The 26,885-nt window shown below is 35.9% G+C and overlaps 1 protein-coding gene across 11 annotated transcripts in view; it reads left to right on the top strand.

The window, feature by feature from the left end:
- The window catches only part of MYCBP2 (MYC binding protein 2), a 270,299-nt gene that overhangs the window by 103,361 nt on the left and 140,053 nt on the right, over positions 1 to 26,885 (top strand). For 9 of the 11 annotated variants that reach the window (XR_011466330.1, XM_070380616.1, XM_005891177.3 and 6 more), the window contains 6 exons: positions 6,334 to 6,453; positions 7,551 to 7,632; positions 15,286 to 15,403; positions 20,837 to 21,041; positions 21,672 to 21,825; positions 25,983 to 26,155. Coding sequence is in view for 10 of the 11 variants with exons in the window: in XM_070380616.1 (XP_070236717.1) it covers positions 6,334 to 6,453; positions 7,551 to 7,632; positions 15,286 to 15,403; positions 20,837 to 21,041; positions 21,672 to 21,825; positions 25,983 to 26,155 (852 nt within the window). In the remaining variant the exon portion in view is untranslated. Of the gene's footprint in view, positions 1 to 4,753; positions 4,844 to 6,333; positions 6,474 to 7,550; positions 7,633 to 15,285; positions 15,404 to 20,836; positions 21,042 to 21,671; positions 21,826 to 25,982; positions 26,156 to 26,885 lie in introns of those variants that run through there. The other 2 variants (XM_070380617.1, XM_070380618.1) reach the window with 2 other exon arrangements.

The following is a 26,885-nucleotide window of genomic DNA, read 5'->3' as shown; positions in this document are numbered from 1 at the left end:
TAATTACGGCTCTCTGTTTTATATACTTTATTATCTACTGTTAGATGACTGTCACCTGGCATTTTGCAATCCTTTTTTCTTTTTTTAATGCTGTTCATGTGCTTCAGAATTAACAGAATTGCTAAATTCAGTGTATAAAGTGATAATGAGTTAACCTCTATGATGCTTCATTTGTTTTAATATAAAAGTTTATATATATAATACACATGATTTATTTGATATTTGAGGTTTAAAAGTGATAGATGTCAGTAAAGAGTAGACCTACTCTAGTCCTCAGAAACTCATAGGTCTCAACAAATCTTGAGTGACTGGCAATATCTTGCCGTATAATTGTTTGAGATTTGAGTTCTAGATTAATTAAAAATATTCCTAAAGCAAGATTTGTTTAAACAAGAAATTATGGGTCAACTAAGATCAGGAAAGAATTTAATGCAGGGAACTTACAAATTTATGTATAAATTCTGCCTTGAATCCTGGCATGTGAACCAGCCACTCTTGGAGTAGTACAACTTAGATTTAGTATTTTCTTAAATGCCTGAAATGAACCCTGCAAAGTAGAGCAGATTTTAAAAACACATATTCTGTGCAAGTTAATCTAAGTAATATTTTCTCTTTTTGGGGGGAGGGCTACTGAACTGTTACAGACGAATTTTATTTTTAAACTTTCACATGCAATATATTGTAATCCATTTTATTTTTATTTGCCTGTTTCAGTCTGTCAGTTTGTCACTCAAGGCAAAAACACAAAACAAAACAAACCCCTGTTTTTAGTTAAACCACAAATAAAGAACTATTCAAATTATATTCTGCAGGAAAAAAAATTGAGATTAGTTTAAATCTAATGTGATTAACCATAGTAAAATTTGTGATTCTTTTATTTACTGGATGCTCTTAACAGTGCCATTAATATTTAAATCTAAGCAATACTATTTGGGGTATGCTATGCAAATTATTTTAGTTACTGCCAGAATTTCTGATCTCATATTTTCCACTATGCCAGTATTAGAGACGGAGAAGGCAATGGCAACCCACTCCAGTACTCTTGCCTGGAAAATCCCATGGACAGAGGAGCCTGGTAGGCTGCAGTCCTTGGGGTTGCTAAGAGTCAGATATGACTGAGCAACTTCACTTTTACTTTTCACTTTCATGCATTGGAGAAGGAAATGGCAACCCACTCCAGTGTTCTTGCCTGGAGAATCCCAGGGATGGGGGAGCCTGGTGGGCTGCCGTCTACGGGGTTGCACAGAGTCGGACACGACTGAAGTGACTTAACATCAGTATTAGAGAAGCTTTTATCAGGTCTTTTTCTCACCAATTATATGAAAGTAGAGTTCTCCAATACTTTACCTGAGGTTCACTATTTACATTTCAATAAGCAGTTTAAAACTTTTTCAGCTCCATGTTAGTATGTTATAGACAGTCATCTTTGTGTTTTTTTTTTTTTTTCCAGAATTTAAAATAAATGCTAAAGAAGACCAAGGTTAGAGATTTAAAACAGACTTTTTATGATGTTGCACTGATTAGCTATAGAAACTTTTCAACTTAACGGGGTTATTTTTATGAGACTGTAGCAACCTCTTTGGAAGGACTGATTTTGTAGTATTACAGTGTAGGGCCATTTTTTTTTTTTTAATCATCAGATTGTATGGTTTTATAGAGTGAAATAGTTTCATTTCTTTACCACCAAACGACTTTAAAGTGTGAGTAATATTTTATCAAATGGTGTTCCATTTTATGTGGAAGGTATTAACTTACCACTCACTGTAAACCCACAGGTTTGCTTTTTGTTGCTCCCTTTGCATTTTCTGTCCCTATCATTTAACCCCCTTGCCAGGCACTGCTTTTACTCTTGCTGCATATAGTTATAATCTTTTAATAAATTTCTTTTCCTGTGTAAATTTGTTTTTCCTCTTGGGTCTTACTCTATTTATCTTCCACTGAGAAAGTCACTGTATTAATTGCTGTGTTCTACCTTACATTTTAATTATGTTGGTGGTACAGATTGTAGGATAATAATGATTTAAATCCTGTAGACTGTGACTTTCTTGTGGGGGTGTGTGGAGGGTAAGAACTATGGATTTATTGTAAACAGGAGTGAGTTCTCAGATGGAAAGTTGGAGAGCTTCTGGCTGATTGGAGAGAATTCAGAGAAGGTCCCAGGATCTGTCAAATTTTCAGGCAAATTTTGACCAGAGGCCAGTAGTGTGTAAGACTGAATCAATACATAGAACATATAATCCATATAACATATAGTATTTAAAGAATGTAACTATAGATTATAAACAGCTGAATTAACATTTGTTTCAGCTATTCAGTGCCTTAAATAGAAAAAAAAATTTTAGTGTACTACTCTTCGTTAGGAACATTCGAATTGTTCTAGAGATAGTCTAGAAGTGACTGACATGAAAATCTGAAGGCACTCACAAAATCATCTCTGTGTTTTACACCTATTTTCTGTAGAGAAGTGGTATGGTGTAATGGAAGTATGGCCTTTGGAATTAGGCCTCAGTTTTAATCCTGTTTTTCATTTACTACAACTATGTGGCCATTCATAAATTTCTTAACCTCTTTGGTTGCAGTTTCCTTATCTCAAAAATAGGAATAATAATTCCAAACTGAATATGTTGATATGAAAATTAAATTGATATATATGTGTGTATATATATGTGTATATATATATATTCTTTGCAAATAAAAATTCTTCATGAATAGTAGCTTAAATTTTTCCAATTGAATTCTTTGCTTTCTCTTTTAGAATTATCTTAAAGGTACAAAATTTGAGGTTTGTTAAATGTGTGATTAGTTTATTTTATCAGAAGATTTAAGATGTCAGCCATTTGATGGTGGTAAAATATGTGACCCTTATTTTTGATCAATTTCTAAAGCTGCTCTACTATTTATTATTTTGGGCTGGCTACTTAACCACTCTAAAGCCTTGGTTTTCCCAACTGCAAAATGGAATAACGACATCTATATCATCAGATTACTAAATTGATTAGGGGGAGCAACAGTAGTGAATATTGACTGAGCACTTTTCATACATTATTGTACTTATTTCTCACAAGAACCTTGTGATGTAATGTGCCATGTTGTTATAGATGGGAAAACTAAAACTTAAAAAGATCCAATATCAAAATTTAAAAAGAAAAATTTTTTAAAAGAGAGAGAAGATCCAGCATCCAGTTTTCATAAAACTGGCAAATGAATATATAGAGCCAGGAATCCAATCCAAGTCTCTTAGGTTCCAGTGCCCAAAAACACTTATCTACTGTGCTATTTAAATTTTCAGTGTTTAGGCAGAGATACTTAGCAAATTGATATTACTACTGCTTTGCTGTTTTATTTTAGTGATTTTGTTCCAAGTACTCACTGTTTCTGTGATACATTCAGCAATATGCATGCTTATAAGATTAGCCAAAAAGTATAGATTTAAATTAAAATTAAGGGTAGAGTCTTTTAGATACTGAATCTTCTTTCCTCTGTGTGTGTACACAAATAAGCGTATATAATGTATATATACATATCATATTTTAGAGACAAAACTTTACAGCTATCAGAGTTTTAATATCACATGATATATGTATGAGCATATTCACATTAGGGAAAAGATAGATGTGCTTAAATGGGCAATTATAAGAATATTTAGGCCTAACTTTCCTAAAAATCTGAGGTTTATTTTATTTCTCTTCATTAATACTTTTCTGAATAATGAATTTGAGCAGGATTAATCTTGCTAAATTTCACTTCCTAATTTTTGAATTTGCACTATACTCTTGACTGGTTAGGTATCTTTTGCTTTGATAAACTTTTGTAAATTTCTAAATTATTAGAATTGTACTTATTTTTTTAACTGACATAAAATTCCAGATACAAATATTAAAACCTCTGTCACTGCTGCTGCTAGTGATCAAGAATTTCATCCCTATTTTTTTCTTATTTCACCATCTATAATAGTTGACAAATCATTTTTATAGATAAAAGTTTTGTTTAGATGAACAAAATATTTCTAGTATTATTTTTTTATTTCTAAATGAGAGTCATTACTACTCATTTAATCGCTGTGATTTTAATCAGTAAATTACTAGGCGTTTTTTCCCTCTTTCCCTGATGCTGTGTCTCTATTGTGGGGTTTGTATCTATATTTAATCTCTATATTCAAGAGAGAGGGCAAAATGCCAAATTCAAAGGTGAAAGCTTTAACTAGGCATCAATAAATTTATAGAAACTGAAATTAAAGTATAGCATTGAATATAGTTAGGTCTGGCACAATTAAATGAACACAGTTTGTCTTCTATGATAAATCAGAGTTGGTTTTAATAATGAAATATTTTTTACCAGTTGAGATAAAGCTGTAAAGTTTTTATGTATCTGTCATCTTATATAAATAGTCTTTGGAAGATGCTTATTACTTTTTGGGTAGGCCCTTGTTTATACTTTACTATTCCACTATCTTTCCAGGATGAAGAGTCTTTGAACTAAAAGTATATTGCATTTTGGATAGAGTGAAACTAAATGTGATTTTTTTTTAATCCCATACACAAGTACACATTCTTGCAGATTTAATTGGCAAACCTATATTAGATTATTTAGCAAAAGAGGAATCATTATTCTTTATCCTTTTATAGTAAAACCTCTCACTAATTCAGAATTTATGATACTTCAGATGCAGTATTTGTGATTTTTTTTTGAGTAAAAATTCAAAATAACTTCTTCCTCTGAATTTTCAGGGCCATACTTTTAAGGGGAAACCTGTCTAAAATCACTAGCTTTTCAAACCAAGGGCTCAAGAAATGAAGGATTCCTTCAGCGTGCCTTCAGCCTCTGGGTCCAGCAATTAATTCTTGTATGTTAAAGGACTTTCATGTTTATGGTACATTTTTATGTAATATAGGCCTATTTTGAATTATAATGTAGGTAACCACATTTTATTTATTGTAGCATTTAGTTTAATCTATAATCTGTTCTGCTTGAAGGTAATAAAACAATTTTTATTTAAATGTTCTGTAATTAAGACCTTTCCAGTAAGTCATATGTGCCATGTGTTATTCCGAATTAGTGAGGTTTTACTGTCCTAGTGTTGTAAAGAGTTTAAAGCTTTTTAAAATGCTTAAGTCATTTAGTTATAGAAATGGAACTCGTAATTTAGGCCAGTTTTGTCTTACCTTGGATATTACTAAGATTAGAAATATTAGAGTAAGGAAAGTGTACATGAACATGAAATGATATTATTCTGTTTAGTATTCTAAAATGGGCAGTGAAAATACAGAATTATCTTAAAATGTGTGTCTGTAGATCCACACGTGTATCTGCATATTATAGACACTTACTTAGATTTACTGTATCACAAAGCAATTAACTTAGGCTAGTTGACCTGAAATTCTTTTCAGATTTACATTTATTCCATGTGTAAGGAATTTGAATCTTGATGATATAGAAGTCATATTAGTTCATCTGTAGTATTAGGCTAGGAAAGTTCAGTTACTTTTCTTACTTACACATTCCAGAGAAAGTTGTTATGTTCTGGAATGTGTTTTTAAATTTTATAGTTAAAATGCTAAAATATTTAAAGTTAATGTAGAAACCAGGGGGGAGGGAGGGTCTTAAAGCAAGTTTATGGTAGGGAATTTAAGAAGAAGGGAAGAAAGAAGGAATAAAAGCAGAGGGTCTGGTTGAGAGTTGGGGTTGGGGGCCAGAAGAAATCCACAAAGCAGACTGGCTGAGGGTCAAGGTGGGACAGATGAAATGATTGACAGGAAACCATTTAACTACAATAATTGGATAAAACTATTTGATCTTTATAAATTTTTTAAGGTTCAACTGAGTTTAGCAATACTGGTGGACAGAGTAGTCTTCCTAAGATGTGTTTGGGAAATCTAAGTGATTTGCAAGTCAGCTAGAATTTTTTTTTTTTTTTAATGACTAGCACTAACAGTATCACTAAATTTAAAACAGTTGTTAAATGACTTTGCATGCAGTTATTTTTTATACAAACTAAAATTTCCCATATAAACTTTTACATGTAGAATTTTGTTATTTCTATAACTCAATGACCCATTTACATCACATAACTGATTAGATTAAAAGGCTTTATCTGTAACCAGGCCTTATCTGTGTTTTTACTGATTTAGTAGTATTTTGCCAACAGAAATATATAGGTTATATTTTCAAAATGGGCTTCTTTGCAGGTAGATTCTTGATCTATCACTTCTAACAGCTACAGATCCTTCTCGCTTGTTCCTTTTAACATTTTCTCCTGTTTTTCCATAGTAAACTGATTTAAAATTTTATTTTGAAGATGAGTCATGGCTTAATTACAAATTATAACACTTGCAGATGGAAGTGGAGAACGAGGAGAAAAGGATGCAAGCAAAATCACAACATACCCTCCAGGCTCCGTGCGATTTGACTGTGAGCTCCGGGCAGTACAAGTCAGCTGTGGATTTCACCACTCAGGTAGCAGCTGGAACTTTAGGGTATAACTGCATTTTTACAATTGTGTTGAATAGCCTGTTTGTTTAGTTTAGACAAATGTAGCCTGTTAACCGTGTGTCAAAGCTATAGCGTCTCTCAAATTTATGAAAGCATATTTATTAGACAATCCTTTTTAAATCTGTGGAATGATTGTCTAGAGATCTGACTTCTTATTTGTCTTCTGATGGACTGATTTTATAATTCAAGTCATGAAATTCCTGAAGATAATTTTAAACTATAATTTTCTAATTTTTTTATAAGCTGTACATAAGCTTTGTTACTGTTCAGTGGGAAATGTGCATCCATAAATTACTTTATTGAGAGCTTTTTAAAACATAATTTTAAAACTATTTTGTACCAGTACAGTGTATTAATTTTATAAATGTAAAATTTTATCTGTTGTTAAAGCATTTGCAAAAACCATACATCTTACTTCAGCTTTATTATGCAATATTTATAAGAAAATATCAATTTTTAAATTAGAAAACTTTTTTTAAATGTAGAAAGTATTTCAGTTCCTACTAAATCATTAGTATTTGGGTTATATAGCTTAAGTTGTACTATTCAACCTTTATAAAAATAAAAAATTCTTTCTTTGTTGTTCAATATATTTCCTTATTTGGTAAGATATTGACAGATTGACATTGAAAGATATTAAAGTTCTGACAGACATACTGATGTTGTACATAATTGTGCAGAGCTCAGACCCTCTACATATATGTAATTATCCTAGATAGGAGAGGGTATTTTGTATGTAGTTACTCATTATAAAAAGACTTAACAGTTGACTCAGACCAATGTTTTATTAAATGTTAGTGTTATTAAATGGCATTTATAAGTTTAAAGTGTATGTTTTAAAAACATTATGTATTTTTATAACAACAAAAATATTTTAGAGAACTCAAATTATATTGTTTCTCATTAAATATAAATGTCTTTGCTTCTATTGCCTATTCTTAATGGCTCTACAAATTTTTAAAATTTTAAAAATAGTGAAACTTGAACTGCTTTCAGTATACTTGTGATAGAAATATAAAATGCGTATAATGAAAAAATAAAGCTCTGAAATTTGATTTCAGTGGTTTTAATGGAAAATGGCGACGTCTACACATTTGGGTACGGGCAACATGGGCAGCTCGGACATGGAGATGTCAATTCCAGGTACTTTAACATCTTGCGTGAAAGTGTTTTTTTTTCCTTCCTTTCTTTCCTTTTTTCCTTTTTTCTTTGTAAATATATATTTCTACACTTGATATAGTATTTATACTACTGTTTTGGAAAGCGTGGCCTGTAAATTATTGGTGGTTCTTGATTTTGTGCGGACAAATGATTTTATGTTTTAGGAGAAAAGTTGATTTACATTTTATACATTTAAAATGTAAGAGCGATTATGATTATCAGGAAATCACACTATATTCTTCAGATTTAATATCTTCTTAAAGGCTGTTCATGGCAATAGAAAAGACAGTGACTATTCCCAAATTGCATTGTAATAAATCAGCAAAGGATATATTCATATTCCTTGATGTTATCTATTTTTAAATTTTAGTCTAATATTAACATGATGTCATCAAAGTTTTTGAATAATTTTCAAACAAAATGGTCACTCAGAGAAACTGTTTTGAGTTATCTAGAATAGTGAAGAACTAATTGTGGTAGAGACTATTGGACGTATTTTATTATTCATTCTTCCCTACCTCATTTGGTAATAAGGTTTGAGTTGATGACATAACCGTGAAACTAAAGGCCTCATTTTCCCGCCTCCGTTGCAGCAAGGTATGGCCGCGTGAACTACAGTGCTGTGTGCCGTTCTGGGTCACTGTTAAAGGGAGGGGGGTACTCTTCCATTCCTCTGTCTCCCCTCCCTGCTTGCTGCCTGGAGTCCATGCCTGGTAATGGGAGCTGGAGAAGTCATCACAGCAGTCCTAAGTTAGAAACTGTGTATTGAGAATGGCAGAGCCACAAGATAGAAACAGCCTGGGTCCCTGACACCATGGAATGTCTACAACAGCTCCTTATACTTGGGTGCTTACCTGAGAGAGAAGTTCTATTTGTTTAAGTCCTGGTTTCTTGACTTTCATCACAGCAGCTGAGTCCATATCTGCTTAATACAATGAGAGTGCTTTGGGTTAGAAGTATAGAAAATTCATCTTTATTAGCTCACGTCTTCCAAGAAGATGCTAAAGCAGGATTAGATGTACAGAGGGTTTATTGATAGCAAACTGCTGTGAAAGGGAAGAGAACAGGAATCAGCCTGAGGTAGGTCTGACCCCTGTGAAAGGAAAGAGGGAAGAAGAATGGGACAGGAAGAGTTAGGTTACAGTGCATTTCTGACTGAGTTTTAGCCAGGCCAGTGGGGTGTCCTCAAGCCAAGGTGACTTTTGGAAGAGTTCGACATTGGGCAGGACGGGCCAGCTTTCATCCTTCACAGCTCAGTCACAAGCTGGTAGCTTCCCAGGGGAAGAATGGCCTCGTGGACCCAAGGAAACATCGCCTGTCAGTCACTTGTCCCCCTGCAGCAGGTGGTCTTCAGGATCTGAATGGCCCCCATGTGTGGCTGCCCATCACTGATACCAGGTTTATTTGTAAGTCTGGGAGATACAGGGCCGTTTCAGGCTAGACATGACTCACCAATCCAGTCTGCCACAGAACCTCCTTTCTTTTTGTCTCTCTGCTCTTGCCTAATTCTTCCATGTATTCATAAGGTACCTGCCAGAATCAATTGGAACTGCATGATTTCTCACTCACATACACTGAGTCACTCCAGTCATTAAATAAAATCCAGAATTTTTACTTTATTCTGAAATGACTGCATTACTGTGGCAGGGATGATACCATTTACATAGTAAAGACCAGTGATCCTTAATCCTGGCTGCACAGTGGAGTTGCTTGGGGGACTTTAAAAATACTACACCTGGATTCTAAGTCTAGAATTTTTAAGAGGCATTTGTGGAGAGGTGGGCATTCGGAGTGGGAGATGGTGGCCACAAGGGTTGGATAGAATGCTAGCATCACTTTTTCCTTAAAAGCTCTCGATGCTCTAGTGTGCCTCCGGGATTAAGGAAACACTGTCCATCCTAGAGGGCACGGTCAGACCTATGTGCAGTGCAGCGCACACAAAATGAGGATGAAAGGAATGTCCTTAGTTGCTTTGATGAATGCTGTTAGTAATGCAAAGAGATGATTGAGGTATCATTGAGTTCAACAAGTGAAGCATACATTTGATACTTGTTAAGACATTTATAAAACCAGCACAATCTTAGTGACAAGTATTGTGCTTGGAAAGAGCAAAAAGTTTTTAACAGAATTACTTTACCAAATGTCACTGGATATGGCATTTATATATTGGGCATTGGATATCACAGAGTATCAGTGGTTTTGCAGGGTTGAGCAGTTATGTTACAGGCTTTAGAAGGCAGCAGATATTTTGTTTCACAGGTTAATGACCATCAGTCTTGCGGAGACTGAGACAGGGCTTGTAATATGTTGGGAGAAGAATTTGGAAGCTTTTTGCTCTGTTTCTCACAGAAGATTCATGACCCAGAAGAAGATTTATTATTATTACCATCATCATCATCATTTTTGCACTGTTACTTAGCTGGCAGTTATTTTGTGAGTCATGACATAACCTGGGAAAGGTGCTTTACAGTTAGACATGAGAGAGCAATCAGTCATGTGTGCAGCAAGGGGACACGTCTTCACAAATCAGACTTTGTACTTGGATGTCATTCCACAGAAAAGAGTTAACAGATAGCTGTGTTTCCTGGTCCTGACTGAGTGGGAGGGAAGTAGTGAAAATCATATCTATGATTAAATTGCAACCCTCAGGTGACTGTGCTGTGTGAAGAATGAACAGAATTAGTGCAAGACTCTGCCACCCCTCCTTGAGGTTTAATTGTTTATGAAAGGGAAGGACCTCACGTCAGCTTTTCAAATGAAGAGGGTACCTAAAAACATTGCCTCCTGGTCCTGATTATCACCCACCGAGCACCATACCTTGCCTTGCAGTGACTTGCTCAGGCGACAGTATCTTAGCAATATGCTAAGTATTTTTAATAGTTTGACTATATCTTCATGAACTAGGATAGCTTTTAATGTTGAAGTTTAAATAATTAGGGTTTTTTAAGGAGATTAAACTCTGGTGGGATTTGTCTTAACTGCCCAAAGTTGTTCTTTCCTAACATGTAAATTTTCACTCCTGGTTCTGTTGATTGAGTTGTCACTGGAAGGCTGATTCCATGCGCTGTGGGGAGTGTCAAGCTGGGGCATGCAATGAAATATGGCCTAAAAGTTGTACCTGGTGGATTAAACGAAAAGCAGTCAAAACCATATGTGCTGTAAACGTTCTAGTTACTCTGTTTGTCTGGATCTGTGTGGGGTTTGGAAGGCAGGAGTCAGGAACTGTTACAGATTCCAAAAGGAGTTGGCCATGTGTATGGAGGGAACAACGCCTCAATAGTATACCTATTAACTAACTTACCACAAAGCAAAACATTTATAAATATTTTGTTGAAAGAGAGTTGGAAGGTGTTTTTTTTTAAAGTTTCTTGTAATCAAGTGTTTTTAACTGAAATTTATTGTATAGCACACATTAGTAATGTGTGATGAATGTAAGATAAATATTGTAGTGTGCATGTGCTGAAGGTAGAAACACGTTATTGGTGTTCTCTTTATTTCATGTGTTATCCTGCCAGAATCACCGAGCCTGGTTTTGTCACTTGGTGCCAGTGTGACCTTGGCCAAATTAGTTAACTGTTTTGTGGCTCAGTTTCTTCCTCTTAAATGGGAATAGATATTTCTCTCAGAAGGTTGTTGTGAGAATACAGGGAGATAATACGTGTTGTTTTCTTAGCACAAGCGCCTAGCTCATAGTAAATGCTCAATAAATGTTGGCTGTTACTGTTGCTGGTTTTAAAAGGGATTGTCGAAAAGCTTCTGAGGATTTTTATGCATTCACTCATGACTCAGCCCTCTTTTTTGTTTTTTTTTTTATATTCTTCAGTATACTTCTAAATCTCTGAATTACAAATTCTTTTACAATTTTCTGTAAACTTAAACCTGGATGTTGGGAAAGAGACTGTATAATTTAGATGCCTTTATTCTTTTTTTTTTCCAGTAGAATCTTGATACTTCTAATGTTTTTGAGTTTCATCTTTTCCTTGCTTTAATAAATCCTCCTTCTGTGTTAGTATGCTGCACATCATGGTGTCTGGAACCATTTAGACGAGGTTTAGGTCTTTGTTTCATCTCTTACCAACTAGGTAACTGTAATTTACTAAGCCTTAGTTTAAATAATCCCATAGGATTGTTAAAGAATTAATATAGTGTCTGCAAAATGCCTGGTATGCATACACATAACAGACGTAATTTTTGTTTCCAGTTCTTCCTCTGTTTACCAAATAATTTAATAAATGGACTCTAGTATCATGAAAGAGTTTATTAGAAGAAATGCCACCAACTTTGGGAGAATCCTTTTTAAAGCACATCAGATGTATACATAGAATTATTTTGATAATCAGTGATATATTTTATATGAAAATGCCACATAAACTGCAAATAGATCAACAGTTACAGGAACTTTCCCAATAATTCTTTGTTTGAATCAAACCGGACATTTCTGTGAGGGCTTTGGTGGTGGTTTAGTTGCTCAGTCATGTCCGACTCCAGCAGCCTTGTGCACTGTTGCCTGCCAGCCTCCTCTGTCCGTGAGATTTCCCAGGCAGGAATTCCACAGTGGGTTGCCATTTCCTTCTCCAGAGGATCTTCCCAACCCAGGGATAGAACCCAAGTCTCCTGCACTGTAGGTGGTCTCCTGCATTAAGGGCAGATTCTTTACTGACAGCCACCAGGGAAGCCCTATAGTTCACCACACAGCCCTTTGGCATGGTAATTGATGATTGTGAAAGCTCCTGGTACCTCAGATTTGAGAACAACTCAGTCTAGCCTTACTATTGTGTCCTCAGGTAGAAACGACTACTCCTTGGAGGCAGAGCCATTCTGCTTTCCTCCGCTTTTGTTACTACACATCTTGCTGTTAGTCCCCGCCTGCCATTCTTTGAAAATGTAGTTTTCACAGTGTTTTCCCAATCTGAGTCCTACCATGCTCCTGAATGGTCCTGTACAATACAGTCACCTTGACACCTTAGTTAGATCTAGTGAACCTTACTTCCATATTCATGGAGGTCATTCCCAGGACCCACAATGGATAGCTCTAACTCAGAATATTTCATTTTAAACAACACATAATCTGATGACAAATTTTTCTTCTGTTACTTAGCATTGCTTTACTTGGTGTTTGATTGTATCAGTACTCATTCTCTGCAGCCCTCTACTTTTTTTTTAGTCTCTAGTATCACTTAACAGCCGAAGTCTGAGATTGTCATTTATCTTCTTCACCCTTACCCTTACCAGTATCCTCAGTTTTCTCACCCTCTTGATCTTGATGCTAAGGTGTGACAAAATTTCAAGCATGAATCAGTCTACTTATATTTTCTGTGTCTAGCTTGGACTTCTGGAAGAAAAGGAAATCACTGTACTTAAACAGATTGTTATGATTTATAGATTCAGTCAGTCCTTCTGCAGTAGGCAGTGATCCCTCTGTTTTCTAGTTTTGAGCTATTTGATTTAAGCCCTTTCAAGAATGTGATGAAGGATATGGGCTGTCTCTTCAGAAAAACAGACATAAGGATATACACTTAAAAGTTGGCTTATAAAATTAAAAGTTTCACAAATCTCTTGAAGCTTACTCTTAGAATTCCTGTAAGTCATTTGGATCTGGGTTAAAAACTTCTGGTCTAGGTTTCTCTTTCTTCCGTTCACCATGATACCCTTTGCATAATCTTCAAATCTTCTCACTCATTTCTTCTTGCTCTTAGCTCTTGACCTCTATTCCTGTCACAGCAAAAATGAAAACATTAGATGGGGAGTTCTTCAGCCCAGCGACTCTACAAACCTGCCTGCATCCATACTTCCTCTTCGCTCCTTCTTCACATTACACTGAAAGGGGGCCTGCTCATGTCCCCACCCTGAGGCCTTTCTGCCTTTTCCTTGGGGATCTGATTCTGTTTCTTGTCTCCTCTCTGAACCGTATCCCCTGTCTTTACTCTCTCTTTCAACTTATGCAAGTTCTTAAAAAGGACAGAGCTTCCCCTTGAGCTCTTTTTCCCTCTAGCTGTTGGTTCCCATTCCTGCTGAGATTTTGAAGGGATTTTGTGTATTCTCTGACCCCTCTGTGGGTGCCTCCTTTGCTGCATAGTGTCTCACCTACCTCTCCCAAAGACTTCCTTCTTGCAAAATTGAGTGGTCATTTGTCTCTGGCTCTGAGGCATTCAGCGTGTACAGTATTTCTCTTTTCTTGAAATGACTCCACAGCACATTTTCCCAGAGTTCATTCTTTGTTATGTCCTAGATTTCTGTGAGCTCTTCTTCCTTTGTTCCTACCTAAATTATAGAAGAAACTTGCAGTGAAAACTATCTCTTTTCTCTCCTTGTCTTCCTAGATCTTATTCTCTGTCTTAAGTGAATGTTGCTACCATCTACCTGTTACTTAAGCAGAAAATCTTCTTTGCACCACCCACCCCCACCTCCATCAGCCATTTCCAGAGTCTAGTCAGTTCTGTTCCTTACAGAGCTGTCGAAACATTCCTTTCAGTTCACACTGTTCCTAGCTCAGGTCTTCACTATAACTCATCCAGATTATCGCAACATTTTAACTAGGTTTCCAGCTGCTAGTCTTGCCTCTTCCCAATTCATTTTTCATTGCAGCCTGAATAACCATTTAAAAATATATGTAATTTTAAAAATTTTAAAGTGTTACAGCATCTCAAAAACAGAGCTCTCCTATTATGTGTGGACTTTTTCTACAGTGATGATTATTCTTATACATAATGATTATTGAAAGTGGTTAATAAAGGATAAATAAGGTGATATAAGGGTGATTATAAGAACAGATATGACAAACCCAAGGATGCCATCTGTCATAATAGTTACCGTTTATTAATTACTAACTGTGTACCAATCACTGAGCCACGCACTTGGCATATATGAGCTTCTTTTTTGTACATAGGAACCCTATGGGGTAAACACAGTTTAGTTTTATCTCCATGTAAAAGAAGAGAAAACTGAAATACAAAAAGGATGAGTAACTTGTTGAGAGTCATGGTATGTTGCTGCTGCGTGGTGGAGCCAGGACTCACACCCAGGCAGTCTGCTTTAGGGTCTGAGCCTGCAGCCGCTGCTGTGGTGCCTCTCATGATATGGTGTTCTGACTCATGAGATACTCTGTATGCTAAAATCTAAAATTAAAGTGCAGTGGAAAAAGATAGAAAAGAAGATGACAAATTAATTGACAATTCAGTGGGAAAAGGGTAAAAAGGAAGACATAAAACTGTTTTGTGTGGTCCTTGGATTGTATTCCGGGTAAATCAATGCATGATTTTTGTTTTATTTAACAAATATTTATAGAGCTGTCTGACTTACCATTCACTTTATAAGTTAACATTTTTTTTTTTCTTTTAAAACAAACGTAGGTATAGTCTTTCAGAAAAAATAATAATTCTTTGTCCATAGAGTAGTAGTAAATTCAGGAAATCTTTTTATGAATCTCCATCATGTCAGTGATTATGTCTTTCTCATCTTTGTATACCTAATATGAAGACTGGAGATAGGCGTAATATAGTACCGAAGTAAGTGTTTGATGAATATTCTTATTAGTGCCTTTTATCTCTTCTATTTTTTTATTGCATTGTTTATTGATCTTTATTTCAGTTGGGTCTTGAGAGAAATTGACTAAATTTTTTTTTTTTTTTAACCTAGGGGATGTCCCACTCTTGTTCAAGCATTGCCAGGCCCTAGCACACAAGTTACCGCAGGCAGTAACCACACGGCAGCGCTTTTAATGGATGGACAGGTCTTCACATTCGGAAGCTTTTCTGTAAGGAACTTTTTAAGCATTGATAATGTTGCATTGTACCATTGCCTTGCAATTTGTCTACATTAGCTATTCTTTCTGGTTTCGGTGAAATTCTTGTATTATTATTGCACATGCATATTTCCTGTCTCCATATCCAACGTACACAAAACTGGAAAGAACTTTGCTTTGAAATTAGTTTCTTCTCCAGTGTAGCATTAGAATTTATTAAATTTAACAGCTGTGTTAGATTTGGACATGTTTTATTCCAAATCAGAGTCTATTAAGCATTCAGTAGAGTTTATTTCTGTCATTGAAAGCTTCTTTCCCAACTAGCTTGTAAAGAATCATTTTTTTTCTTGTGGAATTATTTCTATTTTAGAACTTTTTAAAGGCCCAGTTTTCTTGTTAGATTTTTTTAGAATTATAGTTTACTTTTTCCTCTTCCTCTCAACTTCTGTCTGGCCTGTTTGTTTTGCTCTTTCTCTTTTTTCAAAACTAGAAAATAATCTTGAGAATTTTATATAGTTTGGGCATAGGAGAAGTCAAGGAAAAGCTTAATAATACTGTGCTTAATAAACCTATACCATCTGTGATATTGGTAACTCTTCAGAACTCTATAACCTAAGTCTCTGGAATGCAGTTTGCAACTCTTGATTTTTTTTTTTTTTAATGTAAATCTGAACTTTAAAAATCTATTATTTGAAAGTGATTTTAAGCTTATAGAAAGATTGTCAAAAATAAGAGTAATGTATAAAATGCCCGTATACTCTTGAATCAGCTTCACCTGTTGGTAGCATTTTAATCTGTTTGCTTTACTGTTTGTATACTCATGCTCTCATTCTCTCTCGCACACTCTGTATGTGTGTGTGTGTAAAACTTTTTTTTTTCTTGAGTCCTTTAAGAATAACTTGTATGCATCATGATCCTTTACTCTTAAATAGTTTTGTGTTTTGTCAGTTGATCTGGTAATTCCTTTTTGACACTTTTTTCCCCTCTCCAATCTAGGATCAGGCTTTGTATTTATTTCTTGTGACTCTTTAGTCTCCTTTAGTCTGTTAACATTTTCACACCTTTTCTGTGTTTATTATGACATTGACATTTTTGAAGAATGTGGTACTTTTTTTTTTTTTCCCAGGAAGACGTTCCTCATTTTTGTTTGTCTAATACTTCCTCGGGCTTAGATGCAGGTGGTGCATTCCAGACCAAAACAGCATATGAGTGGTGTCAAGTCCTTCTCAGGGCGTCACAGCCACCTGGGGGCACAGAAGGCCCGCCTGCCCCTCACTGGTGATGGAAGTTTTGATCACCTACAGGATTTTGTTTGATATCACTACTGCATAGTTAGAATTTTTTCCCTTAAAACTAATAAGCAGTCTTTGAATTGACACTGTTACGTTTTAAGATACCTGCTTCCAAATTTCCCTCTAGATTTAGCATCTGTTGATTCTTCTTGCCTGAACCAGTCTTTACTATAGTGGTTGCAAAAATGATGATTTCTCCAACCACAGCACCCCCTCACATTCACCTATCAGCCCTTTGGGTTTTAGTGTAAGCAGAAGTCCATTTAATATTTGTTTGTCATCTTATTATTGGTATAGACATGCATATTTCTTTTTTATTCATCACTGTACTCAGTTTATCATTCGAATGTTTAGATTGGCTCAGATTTCACCAGTGGGAGATCCTTCATGCCGGCTTCCGTGTTCCGATAACATGCCTCTTTTATTTATTATTTTTTTTAGTACTACCTTACTTCCTGGCGTAACAAGTTGTTCCAGGCTTATCTGTTTGAGTCCTAGAATCAGCTATTGCTCTGAAAACCGAGGTTGCTTTTAGCGGGGAGCACTACCAGACAGCAGCCGAGCACTAGGTGCACTCACTGCATCGCCAGTGCTCATGTATGTGCACACAGACATACATCTGTATGTGTATTCTAGAAATCAGAAGTCCACACTGGTACCTCCGGCCCATTCCCCTAGGATTCTTTCTTACCTTGCCCCATTTCATATTTATGTCCCTTCTTCCTGGCTCCCAACAATATCAGTGTATTTATTTCTCATTTACTTAGTCCTAAAATATGTCTAAAATAGTTTTATATTTGCTTTTCCCACACTACTGTAAAAACAAACTCACTAAAAAGAGTTCAGCATTTGTCACTCTTGCTCCTACCCCACTCCGCTACCCCGCCCCACCTTGTCCTACCCCAGGACTGAGAGTATACAGTCAAATACTGTGTTCATGAGGTACTGTGTTCTTAAGTTACTGTGTTCATAAGGTACTTGGTTCTTTCTCCCCATACCCTTTCAGTGGGGTTATGTTATTCTTTTGCAATAGAGTTGGGTTCGTTTGTTTTCCTTTTCTATTTCTTTCAACTTTATTTAATGTGGATGAAAGTAGGTAGAGCTAGTAGATTCTTTGTGAAAAGTGACAACAGTCAAGGATCACCTTCCTTCCCTTGTTCCTGAAAACAGGACCTTTTACCTGGTCCCTTTTGTCTCACCCTATCCTGGGACAGGGGTTCATCTCCTTAGAGTGAGTAAGATCTGATCTCAGGGAGGGGGAGAAGGGGGGTGACCTTTAGGCATGGAGATAACTTAGCCTTGAACAATGAGTGAGGCTCCCCAGGAATGCCCAAGGTATGGCAGAAAAGAGATGGATGAAAGGAGTGTCAGATCTGAGTCAGATTCCTCCTCTGCCTCTCGTAACTGTCTTCCCAGCCTTTCTAGAGGTCATTGGTTTAATTGCTGACCTCTAGCGTGTCCTCCCAACTTGGAGCTCTCAGACTTCCATGGAGAGTGGTCTGTGATCCAGTGCACCATTTCAGTTTGCTTTTAAGTTTAAGGATCCCTCCTCACACATCCTTAGATGTAGTTTTAGTTTTTGAATGTGTAGAACTTAACATGTTTCCACAAGATAAGTTGTGAAAAAATGGTGTTCTCACCCTAGTGTATTCCCTCCCTCATCTCTGGCACCCTACTCCCCTTCACACCATGCTTGTTGGTTATGAAGATCATTGTTTTCCAGTTTCTCCTTCCTGTGTTTATTATTTTAAAGATTAATAAATAAGCACACACACTTATCTGTATCTGCATTGACATAGATAAAAATATAGTATGTGTGTATATGTATATACACATATATATGTAATTATTTCTCCGTTTTTATTTTTCAAAGTGTAGCATTTTATATATACTCTTCTGTACATTGTCTTTTCACTTTACTGTATCTTCTAGAAGTCATTCCTTCTCAGTTCATAGAGATCTTCATAATTCATATTTTACATCTGCATAGTATATTGTGTGTGTGTGTGTGTGTATATACACATAGTAGTTTAATCAATTTCTTATGCTTAGACAGTTAAGTACTTTCTAATATTTTGCAACAACAGCAATGAATATTGTTAGAGGTGTATCTCTGAGATAAATTTTTTGAAGTAAGATTGTTGGGTTGAAGGCTAACACCTGGGTTGGGTTGAAGGCTAACACCTGGGTAGTTTTGTGAGATAGTTTTCCCTCTATTTTGTGTTCTCACCAGCAGTCCGTGAGAGTGCCTCTTTCTCCACGGCTTTGCTAGCAGAATGTGTTGTTTGTCATACCTTTTCATTTGTGTCAGTCTGATGGGTGAGAAATGGCCCTGCATACTTTCAAGGCTTTTTCCTGTGGCTGGTGCTCAGAACCCTCAAGTTCTTGCCATATGTAGCATTTTCACATCAAGGTTTGGGTTTTCCCCTTGGGGGAATTATTTTGTCAGCTCTTCTCTTCTGTTCTCCTTCTGAAGCCTTTTGTGCCTTGTACTCCCCGCTCAGCGCCCCCCACCCCCCGCTCCCCGCCGCCCCGTCACCCGCCCCAGCACCTCCTCCTCAGCCCTGGCCCCCCAGGGCTTGTAGAGGCAGGTGGGTGAAGAAAACTTTGGTTTTTTCCTCTGGTTTCAGGTAACTTAAAAGTTGTAAGATCCACTATTTCCTAATACTGCTGAAGGCTTGAATCACGTGTGGTTTTCTTTGCTCTGTGTTGGTTTTATGTTGTTTTGGAAGGAATGTGAATGGTAATACTTAGAATCAGACAGTCATTATTGTCCCCTAGCCCCAGAAGCCCTAGGTGTGAACCTCTGTGTGTTTAAATATGGCTTATCTATAACCATGTTTTGAATCCCATGGGGCTGTCCTGGCACCTGCCATATTTTTAGACTGCTTTTCTTCGAATTAGTTGGTTGACAGTAGGGGAATAGATATTTATGTCAGGAGTCAATGAAAAATATAATTTCTTTTCCTCCAGAAGTATAATAAATATCTCAATATGATGGACACGTTTCTTATGCTGCTGTTTTGTCAAAAATAAGGATAGACTTTGAAAGAAGCTGAGCATAAACATTGAAATTTCTTGGCTTCTTCTCTGATCATGTGCTGCTTCTCTGATCATGAGCCTCTGTTCATTCCACCCAGAGATTGAAGCTCTATTGCTTTTGCAGTTTGTGGCTCTGTTTTCTTGGTGTGGTGTTGAAGGCATGGTAGGACTCTTTAGAAACCTTGTAGTTGGGAGAGAATTCAGCCACAGCATTTGCAGTGCTCCAGGCTCCCTGGGTCTTTGGCGGGGGCAGGGGGGGTGGTTTGCTGTGGTTTCTCATTCTCATTACTTGTAGTGAACCCTGGCTGCTATGGTGCAGCACTGTCTGCCATCCAGGGGGCGTTGGAAAGGGTAATGCTAACAGAGAGAGAGTGTCAGAGAGAGCTTCTGAGCTGGGGGGTAGATGGATATTTACCAGTCCAACATTCGCGTTCATTTACAGCTACCAGCTTAATATTGAGAAACTTCCCTGTTACTCTTCCCTAACCTATGGACAGCCATACTTTTAAAGTGAGTCAACAGTTACTTAAGACAGCATAATGATTCTTCTCTTTATCTTGAAACATGAATGAAGTAACTTACTAACACATGATCATGTGTGAAAAGATGTAATTTCCTAATTGTATTCACAGTTGCAGTATTCATTATTTTTTATCTTTTATCTAAAAATTTTTTCTCTTGAGTTCAATACTAACATTTTGTTGGACTGTCAACTTAAAATATCAAAGTGGTTTTTTAAATGAATGATTTGTATTACTACTTTTTAAATACATTGTATATTTATTATATGTTTCACTTAGATGTTAAAGACAGTACAGTATTTCAGGGAGATTCCTTACGTGGAAAAATATTTCAACTTTATTATTTTTTTTAATATATTCTTTGTGGTTTATTAATATTAAGGGGAGAATGCCTAAGAATAATATAAATTACTTCTTTATCCAAGTTTGGTCCAAATTTCATGTGAATTTCATTTATTTAAAGAAAGAAACAGCCAACAATTGATGAAGAATAATGTCTCAGAGCTATTTTTGTCTAATGTTTCTTTAACTTTATGGAAAATTATAAATTATTTAGTCATGTTGTTAATGTGATTTATTTAATCTTTTAGAAAGGACAACTGGGCAGACCAATTTTGGATGTGCCATATTGGAATGCAAAACCAGCTCCCATGCCTAACATTGGATCAAAATACGGAAGAAAAGCTACCTGGATAGGTGCAAGTGGGGACCAGACTTTCCTACGAATTGATGAAGCACTTATTAATTCTCATGTGCTTGCTACATCAGAAATTTTTGCCAGTAAACACATTATAGGTAATACCCCTCACCAAAACAAATCTCCCTTTGAAAGATCCTTGAAAGCAAATGGTTCATCTTTCCCTATTATGACATATTGTCCTGTAGCTTTTTGTTTTCTTTCTGTTTGAAGAAGTTTAAAAGAAGCTTTTAAGTGTCTGTGTTTATATGTATGTATGCACTGAAAGAATGGAATTATTAGGAGACCAGTTTATAAACTAGAGAGTGTTGGAAATATGAGCCTAATTGTATGGTATAAAACCTGTATTAGAGGGAGTTTTCTGTATTGGTTCTTGATAAATAAATGATAGAATTTTGCTATGGAAGATTACATAAATCAGACTTTAAAGTTTCATTGAGACCAAGGTGTTAATTTATACTTGTGTCTATGGTATCATGAATAATTATATAATAGGGTGGTCTAGTATGGAAATTAAGAGCATGTGTTGTGGATTTAGACAGCCTGAGGTTTTAGTCCACATTCTGCTATTTAAAGGTTTTTAGTTACCTAACCCCTAAGTCTTAGTTCAGTTTCTTCATCTATTAAGTGGAGATAGTAATAATACTTAGCTTACAGGAAATGCTTATAAGTTGGGGGAATATGAAAAGGTAGTGCATCTTTAAAATACATAATTTTTTTTCCCCAAGGCTTGGTACCTGCTTCTATATCAGAGCCTCCTCCATTTAAGTGTCTTCTGATAAATAAAGTGGATGGGAGCTGTAAAACTTTTAATGACTCTGAACAAGAGGACCTGCAAGGATTTGGTGTGTGTCTTGATCCTGTGTATGATGTCATTTGGAGGTAAGCGTCTCCATTTTTAAAACAGAGTAATAAGTATGTTTTGATCAAATTATACTTTCGTGGAATATGAAAGCCATGTACAGGCAGACTTTTCATCGATGAGAACTCTCTTGTTCAACTGTTAGCTACACTACTATCGCAGCGCCTCTCTGGGACCTCTCCAGTATAGTGCAGCAGTTAAAAGCATGCACTCTGAGCCAGACTGCCTAGGTTTATCCCACTTGCACACTTTGCTTTCTTTGTCACTATGGAGAGGTTACTTTGACTATGCGTGCCTTACTTTTCTCATTTATAAAATAGGGATAATAATGGGATCTCATAGGCTATCATGAGAATTGAAGAACTTAGGGCAGAGGCACGTAGTAAAGTGCTATGAAGACTTTGTCACTGTCATTATCATAAGCAGTTTCATGTTCAAGAGTTCTCTTGTTCATTATTTTTAGTCTGTCAGCAGTCTTATCTGTATTATATAGAATTCACTCTGTTTCTTAGTTCTGTAAATATCTAATTATTACCAACTGTGTAGATGAAATTATGCCAAAGACAGTACAGAATAAATAAAACCAATGAACCTTGCCCTTTAGGAATGTACGTAACAAAATTCCCATATTGGTAGAGAAATACACCGGTTTATCAAACTCTGGGAATTTTAAAAATGTACAGATGGATACAGGTACACAAGCAATCCAATAAATTATATTGCATTTGTTTAAAATTTACTATGGTGCTTTATATACATTAGTCAAGGAAGGAGTTATCCCAGATTTCTAGCTTTGATGACTAATAAGGGAGTCATGCCTTTACCAGAGTGGCACATCACAGGACTTTCTTTTTCTTCTCCCTTGAGCTGTTTATTCGGCCAGCCTTAGTTGGCAGGAGAAGACTTTCTCTGTCTTCTTTCTTCTGCCCATTCCGAGTTTCCTTTCTACCAGCCAGCCAGGTCTTAAAAGGCCTGTTTTCTATCAGTTGTGAGTCATGATTCCAAGTGAAGGAGTTACAGTGCTCCCAGGTTGCTGACAAGCTTATTCTCTCATTTGGGCAGTTTGTGAGGCAGCTTGGAGGCCAGAATTGAATGAGTAGTGCTTTTAGATTCCCTAGCAGCGATATACAGGATGGATTAGGTAACAAGAGACTAGGGGTGAGTAGTCTTAAAGTGATTCTTGTGATGACATGAGATCCTGTGAACCAGAATTAGAGTGATCACAGTGAAATAAATGGCAGGGATAGAGAAGCAAATGATGTAAAGATGGATTTTGTGTTCAATTATTTACTGATTAGAAGTCTGTACAAGAGAGTTACCAAAGAGCAAGCTCTGGTTTGGACCCTAGGTTTAAATTGATGTTTTATTTTCCATGATCCTTATAATATGTTTTAGTTTTAAACAAAGTAATTTGCATTAATAGAATAAAATGAAAGCTGGCAGTATGGAATTTGTTTCTGGATACATTTGATAGATTAGAAATGCATTCTCTAACTGGGAAATAATGGTAGGAGTAGGCTCTAACGATATAACTAGAGTCGTTTCCCTGGAGCCTTAACAGAACTGCAACGTGTGGTACGTGGTTAGGTGAACCTTGCCTTTTCCACATATGGTGGTAGCAGGGGGACAGGTGATCTCAGATGCCTGGCCAGGTCTCTGATCATTTACTCCCTTATTCCAAAACAGAGATTAAAATACGAAGAGCAGTCTCCTTATATTTCAGTAAAACAGCTGGAGGTTGGAGAGCTCCTTCATTGTGCTGACTTCTGACAGCTTTGTGTCCTCTGTGCTTTTCAGTAGGTACTTGCATTTTTCTCCATCACAGACGCTGCAGATTCAGTGTTAGCTTACTTTACTTTCCTTCCTGTCTGAGCCTGCGTCTTTTTGTATTCTTAACAATAACTTCTCCTGAATAATTAGAAACGTCATGCCTGTAAAGAGCAGATGAATGTTAGTAGCAGTTTTACTTTTCATTTCAAAATTTACAGAACTGACACATGAATCTGTGTTGCTAGTTTTTTAAAAGACAAAGCAAATATACAAACAGTAAGAATGATGTGGTCCATCTCCATATCTTTTTTTCTCCCCCATACCAAATCCCACTAACTTCCTCCGTGGGTCACAAAGTGTGGTTTATATTGTGTGATACCTTTCAAAATGCATGTCTTTTGGACCGCAAGTAGCAGATTGGTAGATTATATTAAAAAGCAATAACCCAATAATATTAATGCTATTAATTATAGCAGCAGTTAATATTTTCATAGAATTTATTCTCTGCAAAGTATTATTTTTAAGTATGTGTTTAAAAATAATTCTTAATTGTGATAAAAAAACATAAAATGTACTCTCTTAATCATTTTTAAGTGTATAGTTCAGTAGTGTTAAATATAGTCACATTGTTGAACAGTAGATCTCTGGAACATTTTCACTTTGTAAAACTGAAACGTATGCAAAGAACACCTATTTCTCCCTCCCTCCTACTCCTGACAGCCATCTTTCTACTCTGTTTCTGTGCCTTTGCCTTCTTCAGATATGTAAGTGAAATTGTACACTGATTCATTTTGTGACGAGTTTATTTCACTTAGGGTCATGTCATCAAGGTTCATCCACGTTGTAGCCTGTGACCAGATGGAGTTCTTTCTTTCTTTTTTAAATCTGGATGGTAGTTCTTTGTATGTTTCTACCACATTTACTTTATCCCCTTCACCCATCAAAGGATGTTTGGGTTGCTCCAACCTCTCTGACCTGAACCTCTTGGCTATTGTGGATAGTGCTGCTCTGAACATGAGCATACAGATATCTCATCAGGATCCTGCTTTCAGTTCTTTTGGCTGTGTACCCAAAGTGGGACTGCTGGATTTAAGTGCTTATATATTTAGTAAGTTTGAATCATCAAATGCCACTGATTGAGAAGATCATCCTTTCTAAACTGACCTGAAATGTCAACTGTATCTAACATGAATAAGGTTTTCTAGAGGATCAGTGTTTTCTATGTAGACATCCCAGCTGTGAAAAATAAGGATTTGTTCTTCCTTCCTGTGTACTTTTGTACCTGTGCTTTAGAAACTGTGTAAAAGATTATCCATAGCAGCATTTTTTTATAGTAGAAGACTGGATGGTTTTCATATTTTGCTATCAGTAATAAAATGGACAAATAGTTGTGATACAGTCACATGAGCTAATACCCTTACAACAGTGAGATTGAGTGAATTTGCAGCCACATCGCACTGTGTAAATACAAATTGTAAGAATATTCTTTGTTTGAAGGAAGCAAGCCACAAAAGAATACACAAAGCATGTATCGTGTTCATAGACAATTCAAAACACAAAACTTAAATAATATGCTATTTTGATACAAACATGAAAAGCCGTAAAGAAAAGCAAGAAGATAATAAACTTTTGAAATTCAAGATACTTGTTCCTTTTGAAAGGAGAAGGAAAGGAATTGAGTAGGGAGGATGGCAACAGGATACTTAATAGATAAATGATAATGTTCTTTTTGCTAGTGTACATCATGTCATTCTTCATGCTTTATTTTGAAAATATTTTGTTACTGTTCTTTTGCGTTAACTCAGTAGTCGATAAAACAGCTTTTCCAAAAAAAGTTTAAAAAATAAAAGAAGTGGAGACTGCGTTTCGAGACTTTTGTTATGGAAGAGACGAAAGGAATGAGATAGTGACAGGATGTCATTGTGGGTTCTTCGTAGTTTTTATGATGCATTGTAAGATTCAGCATCTACATTCCGAAGAACAGCATTCCGTGTCCCTTGCCCACTTTTGGTTTTGGATTATCTCTTGTTGGGCTGCAGGAGTTCCTCTCCATTATGGATACTGTTGTTTAGTCTCGTGTTTGTTTTGTGTATTTTCTTTTGACTTTCCACTTTTTTTTGCGGAGTTTTGCTGTACAAAAGTTTTATATTTCTAAGTACACATTAGACTTTAAAATATACTCTTGCTGTGTTTTCATGCAATAATGTGATATGTATTGCTGTTTTGTTCAAATTTTTTATGGTAACATAAATAATTTTATATTTTTAGCTCAGATATGGAAAGTAATGAGCTACATTTTGTCCTGTTTAAGCTGGCTGTATTATTATCTTTGTGTCATCAATTTTGCTTAATACGTTTTTAAAAAATGAAACTGTATGTTGAGGTGCTGTAATCTTTTCCTTGAAAGGTTTCGGCCAAGCACTAGAGAACTGTGGTGTTACAATGCGGTGGTTGCCGATGCCCGACTTCCTTCTGCAGCAGACATGCAGTCCCGATGTAGTATTCTGAGTCCTGAACTGGCCTTACCGACGGGCTCAAGGGCTCTTACCACCCGGTCTCATGCAGCTTTGCACATTCTAGGTAGGGTTGGTGTTTGGTGATCAACTAATTTTCGTTAATATGTCCTGAAGATTTTTTTTAAAGAGTATTTAAATTTGTGTATCATTCTATCATGTTTGTTAAATAATAATGTGCTAGGTGCAAAATAAGTTAAATCTTCTAACTTTAAAAGGTTTCTCCTACAGAAAAAAGTACATTAGACTTACACCAACACCATGAAAGATTTATATATCCCCAAATATAAAGCAGCCCTGAATATAATTTTCCTAACAGGTAAATCTTTTAAAATAATGTTTTTTGCTTACTTTAACTACATAAACTTTAGTGAAGCAGGTTAAATATTCAAATATATAATTAAAGTATTTAATTTTTATGCATTATTTTAAAATAAATTCTATAAAATATATATGAATTTTATAATTACCACTTCTGTTTTTTCTTACATAACAGTTTTCCACAGCACATTGTTTACTTCTAATTAATAATTTGAGATATAGCATTTTTACAACATCTGGTAACCATTGTAAACATGTCAAACTAGCATTGATTAAATTTATCTCAGGCTACTGTGTCTTCCTCAAATAGTTCCTTAAGAATCCATCTAAAGAATCATTGATAAGGAGAAAAAAAAAATCAATCTGAAGTGATTCATAGAGTTTGATAAATGACTGTAAGGACTCAAATATTAAATAAGCTCTTGCAACTTTTCAGAGAGAGTTTTGTGCGAAACATTGTCATACAGCATATATTT

The sequence above is a fragment of the Bos mutus genome, chromosome 12, assembly GCF_027580195.1.
Source record: "Bos mutus isolate GX-2022 chromosome 12, NWIPB_WYAK_1.1, whole genome shotgun sequence".
NCBI lineage: Eukaryota > Metazoa > Chordata > Mammalia > Artiodactyla > Bovidae > Bos > Bos mutus.
Note: the sequence above shows the minus strand (reverse complement) of the source record. Positions and strands in the feature narration are given on the sequence as shown.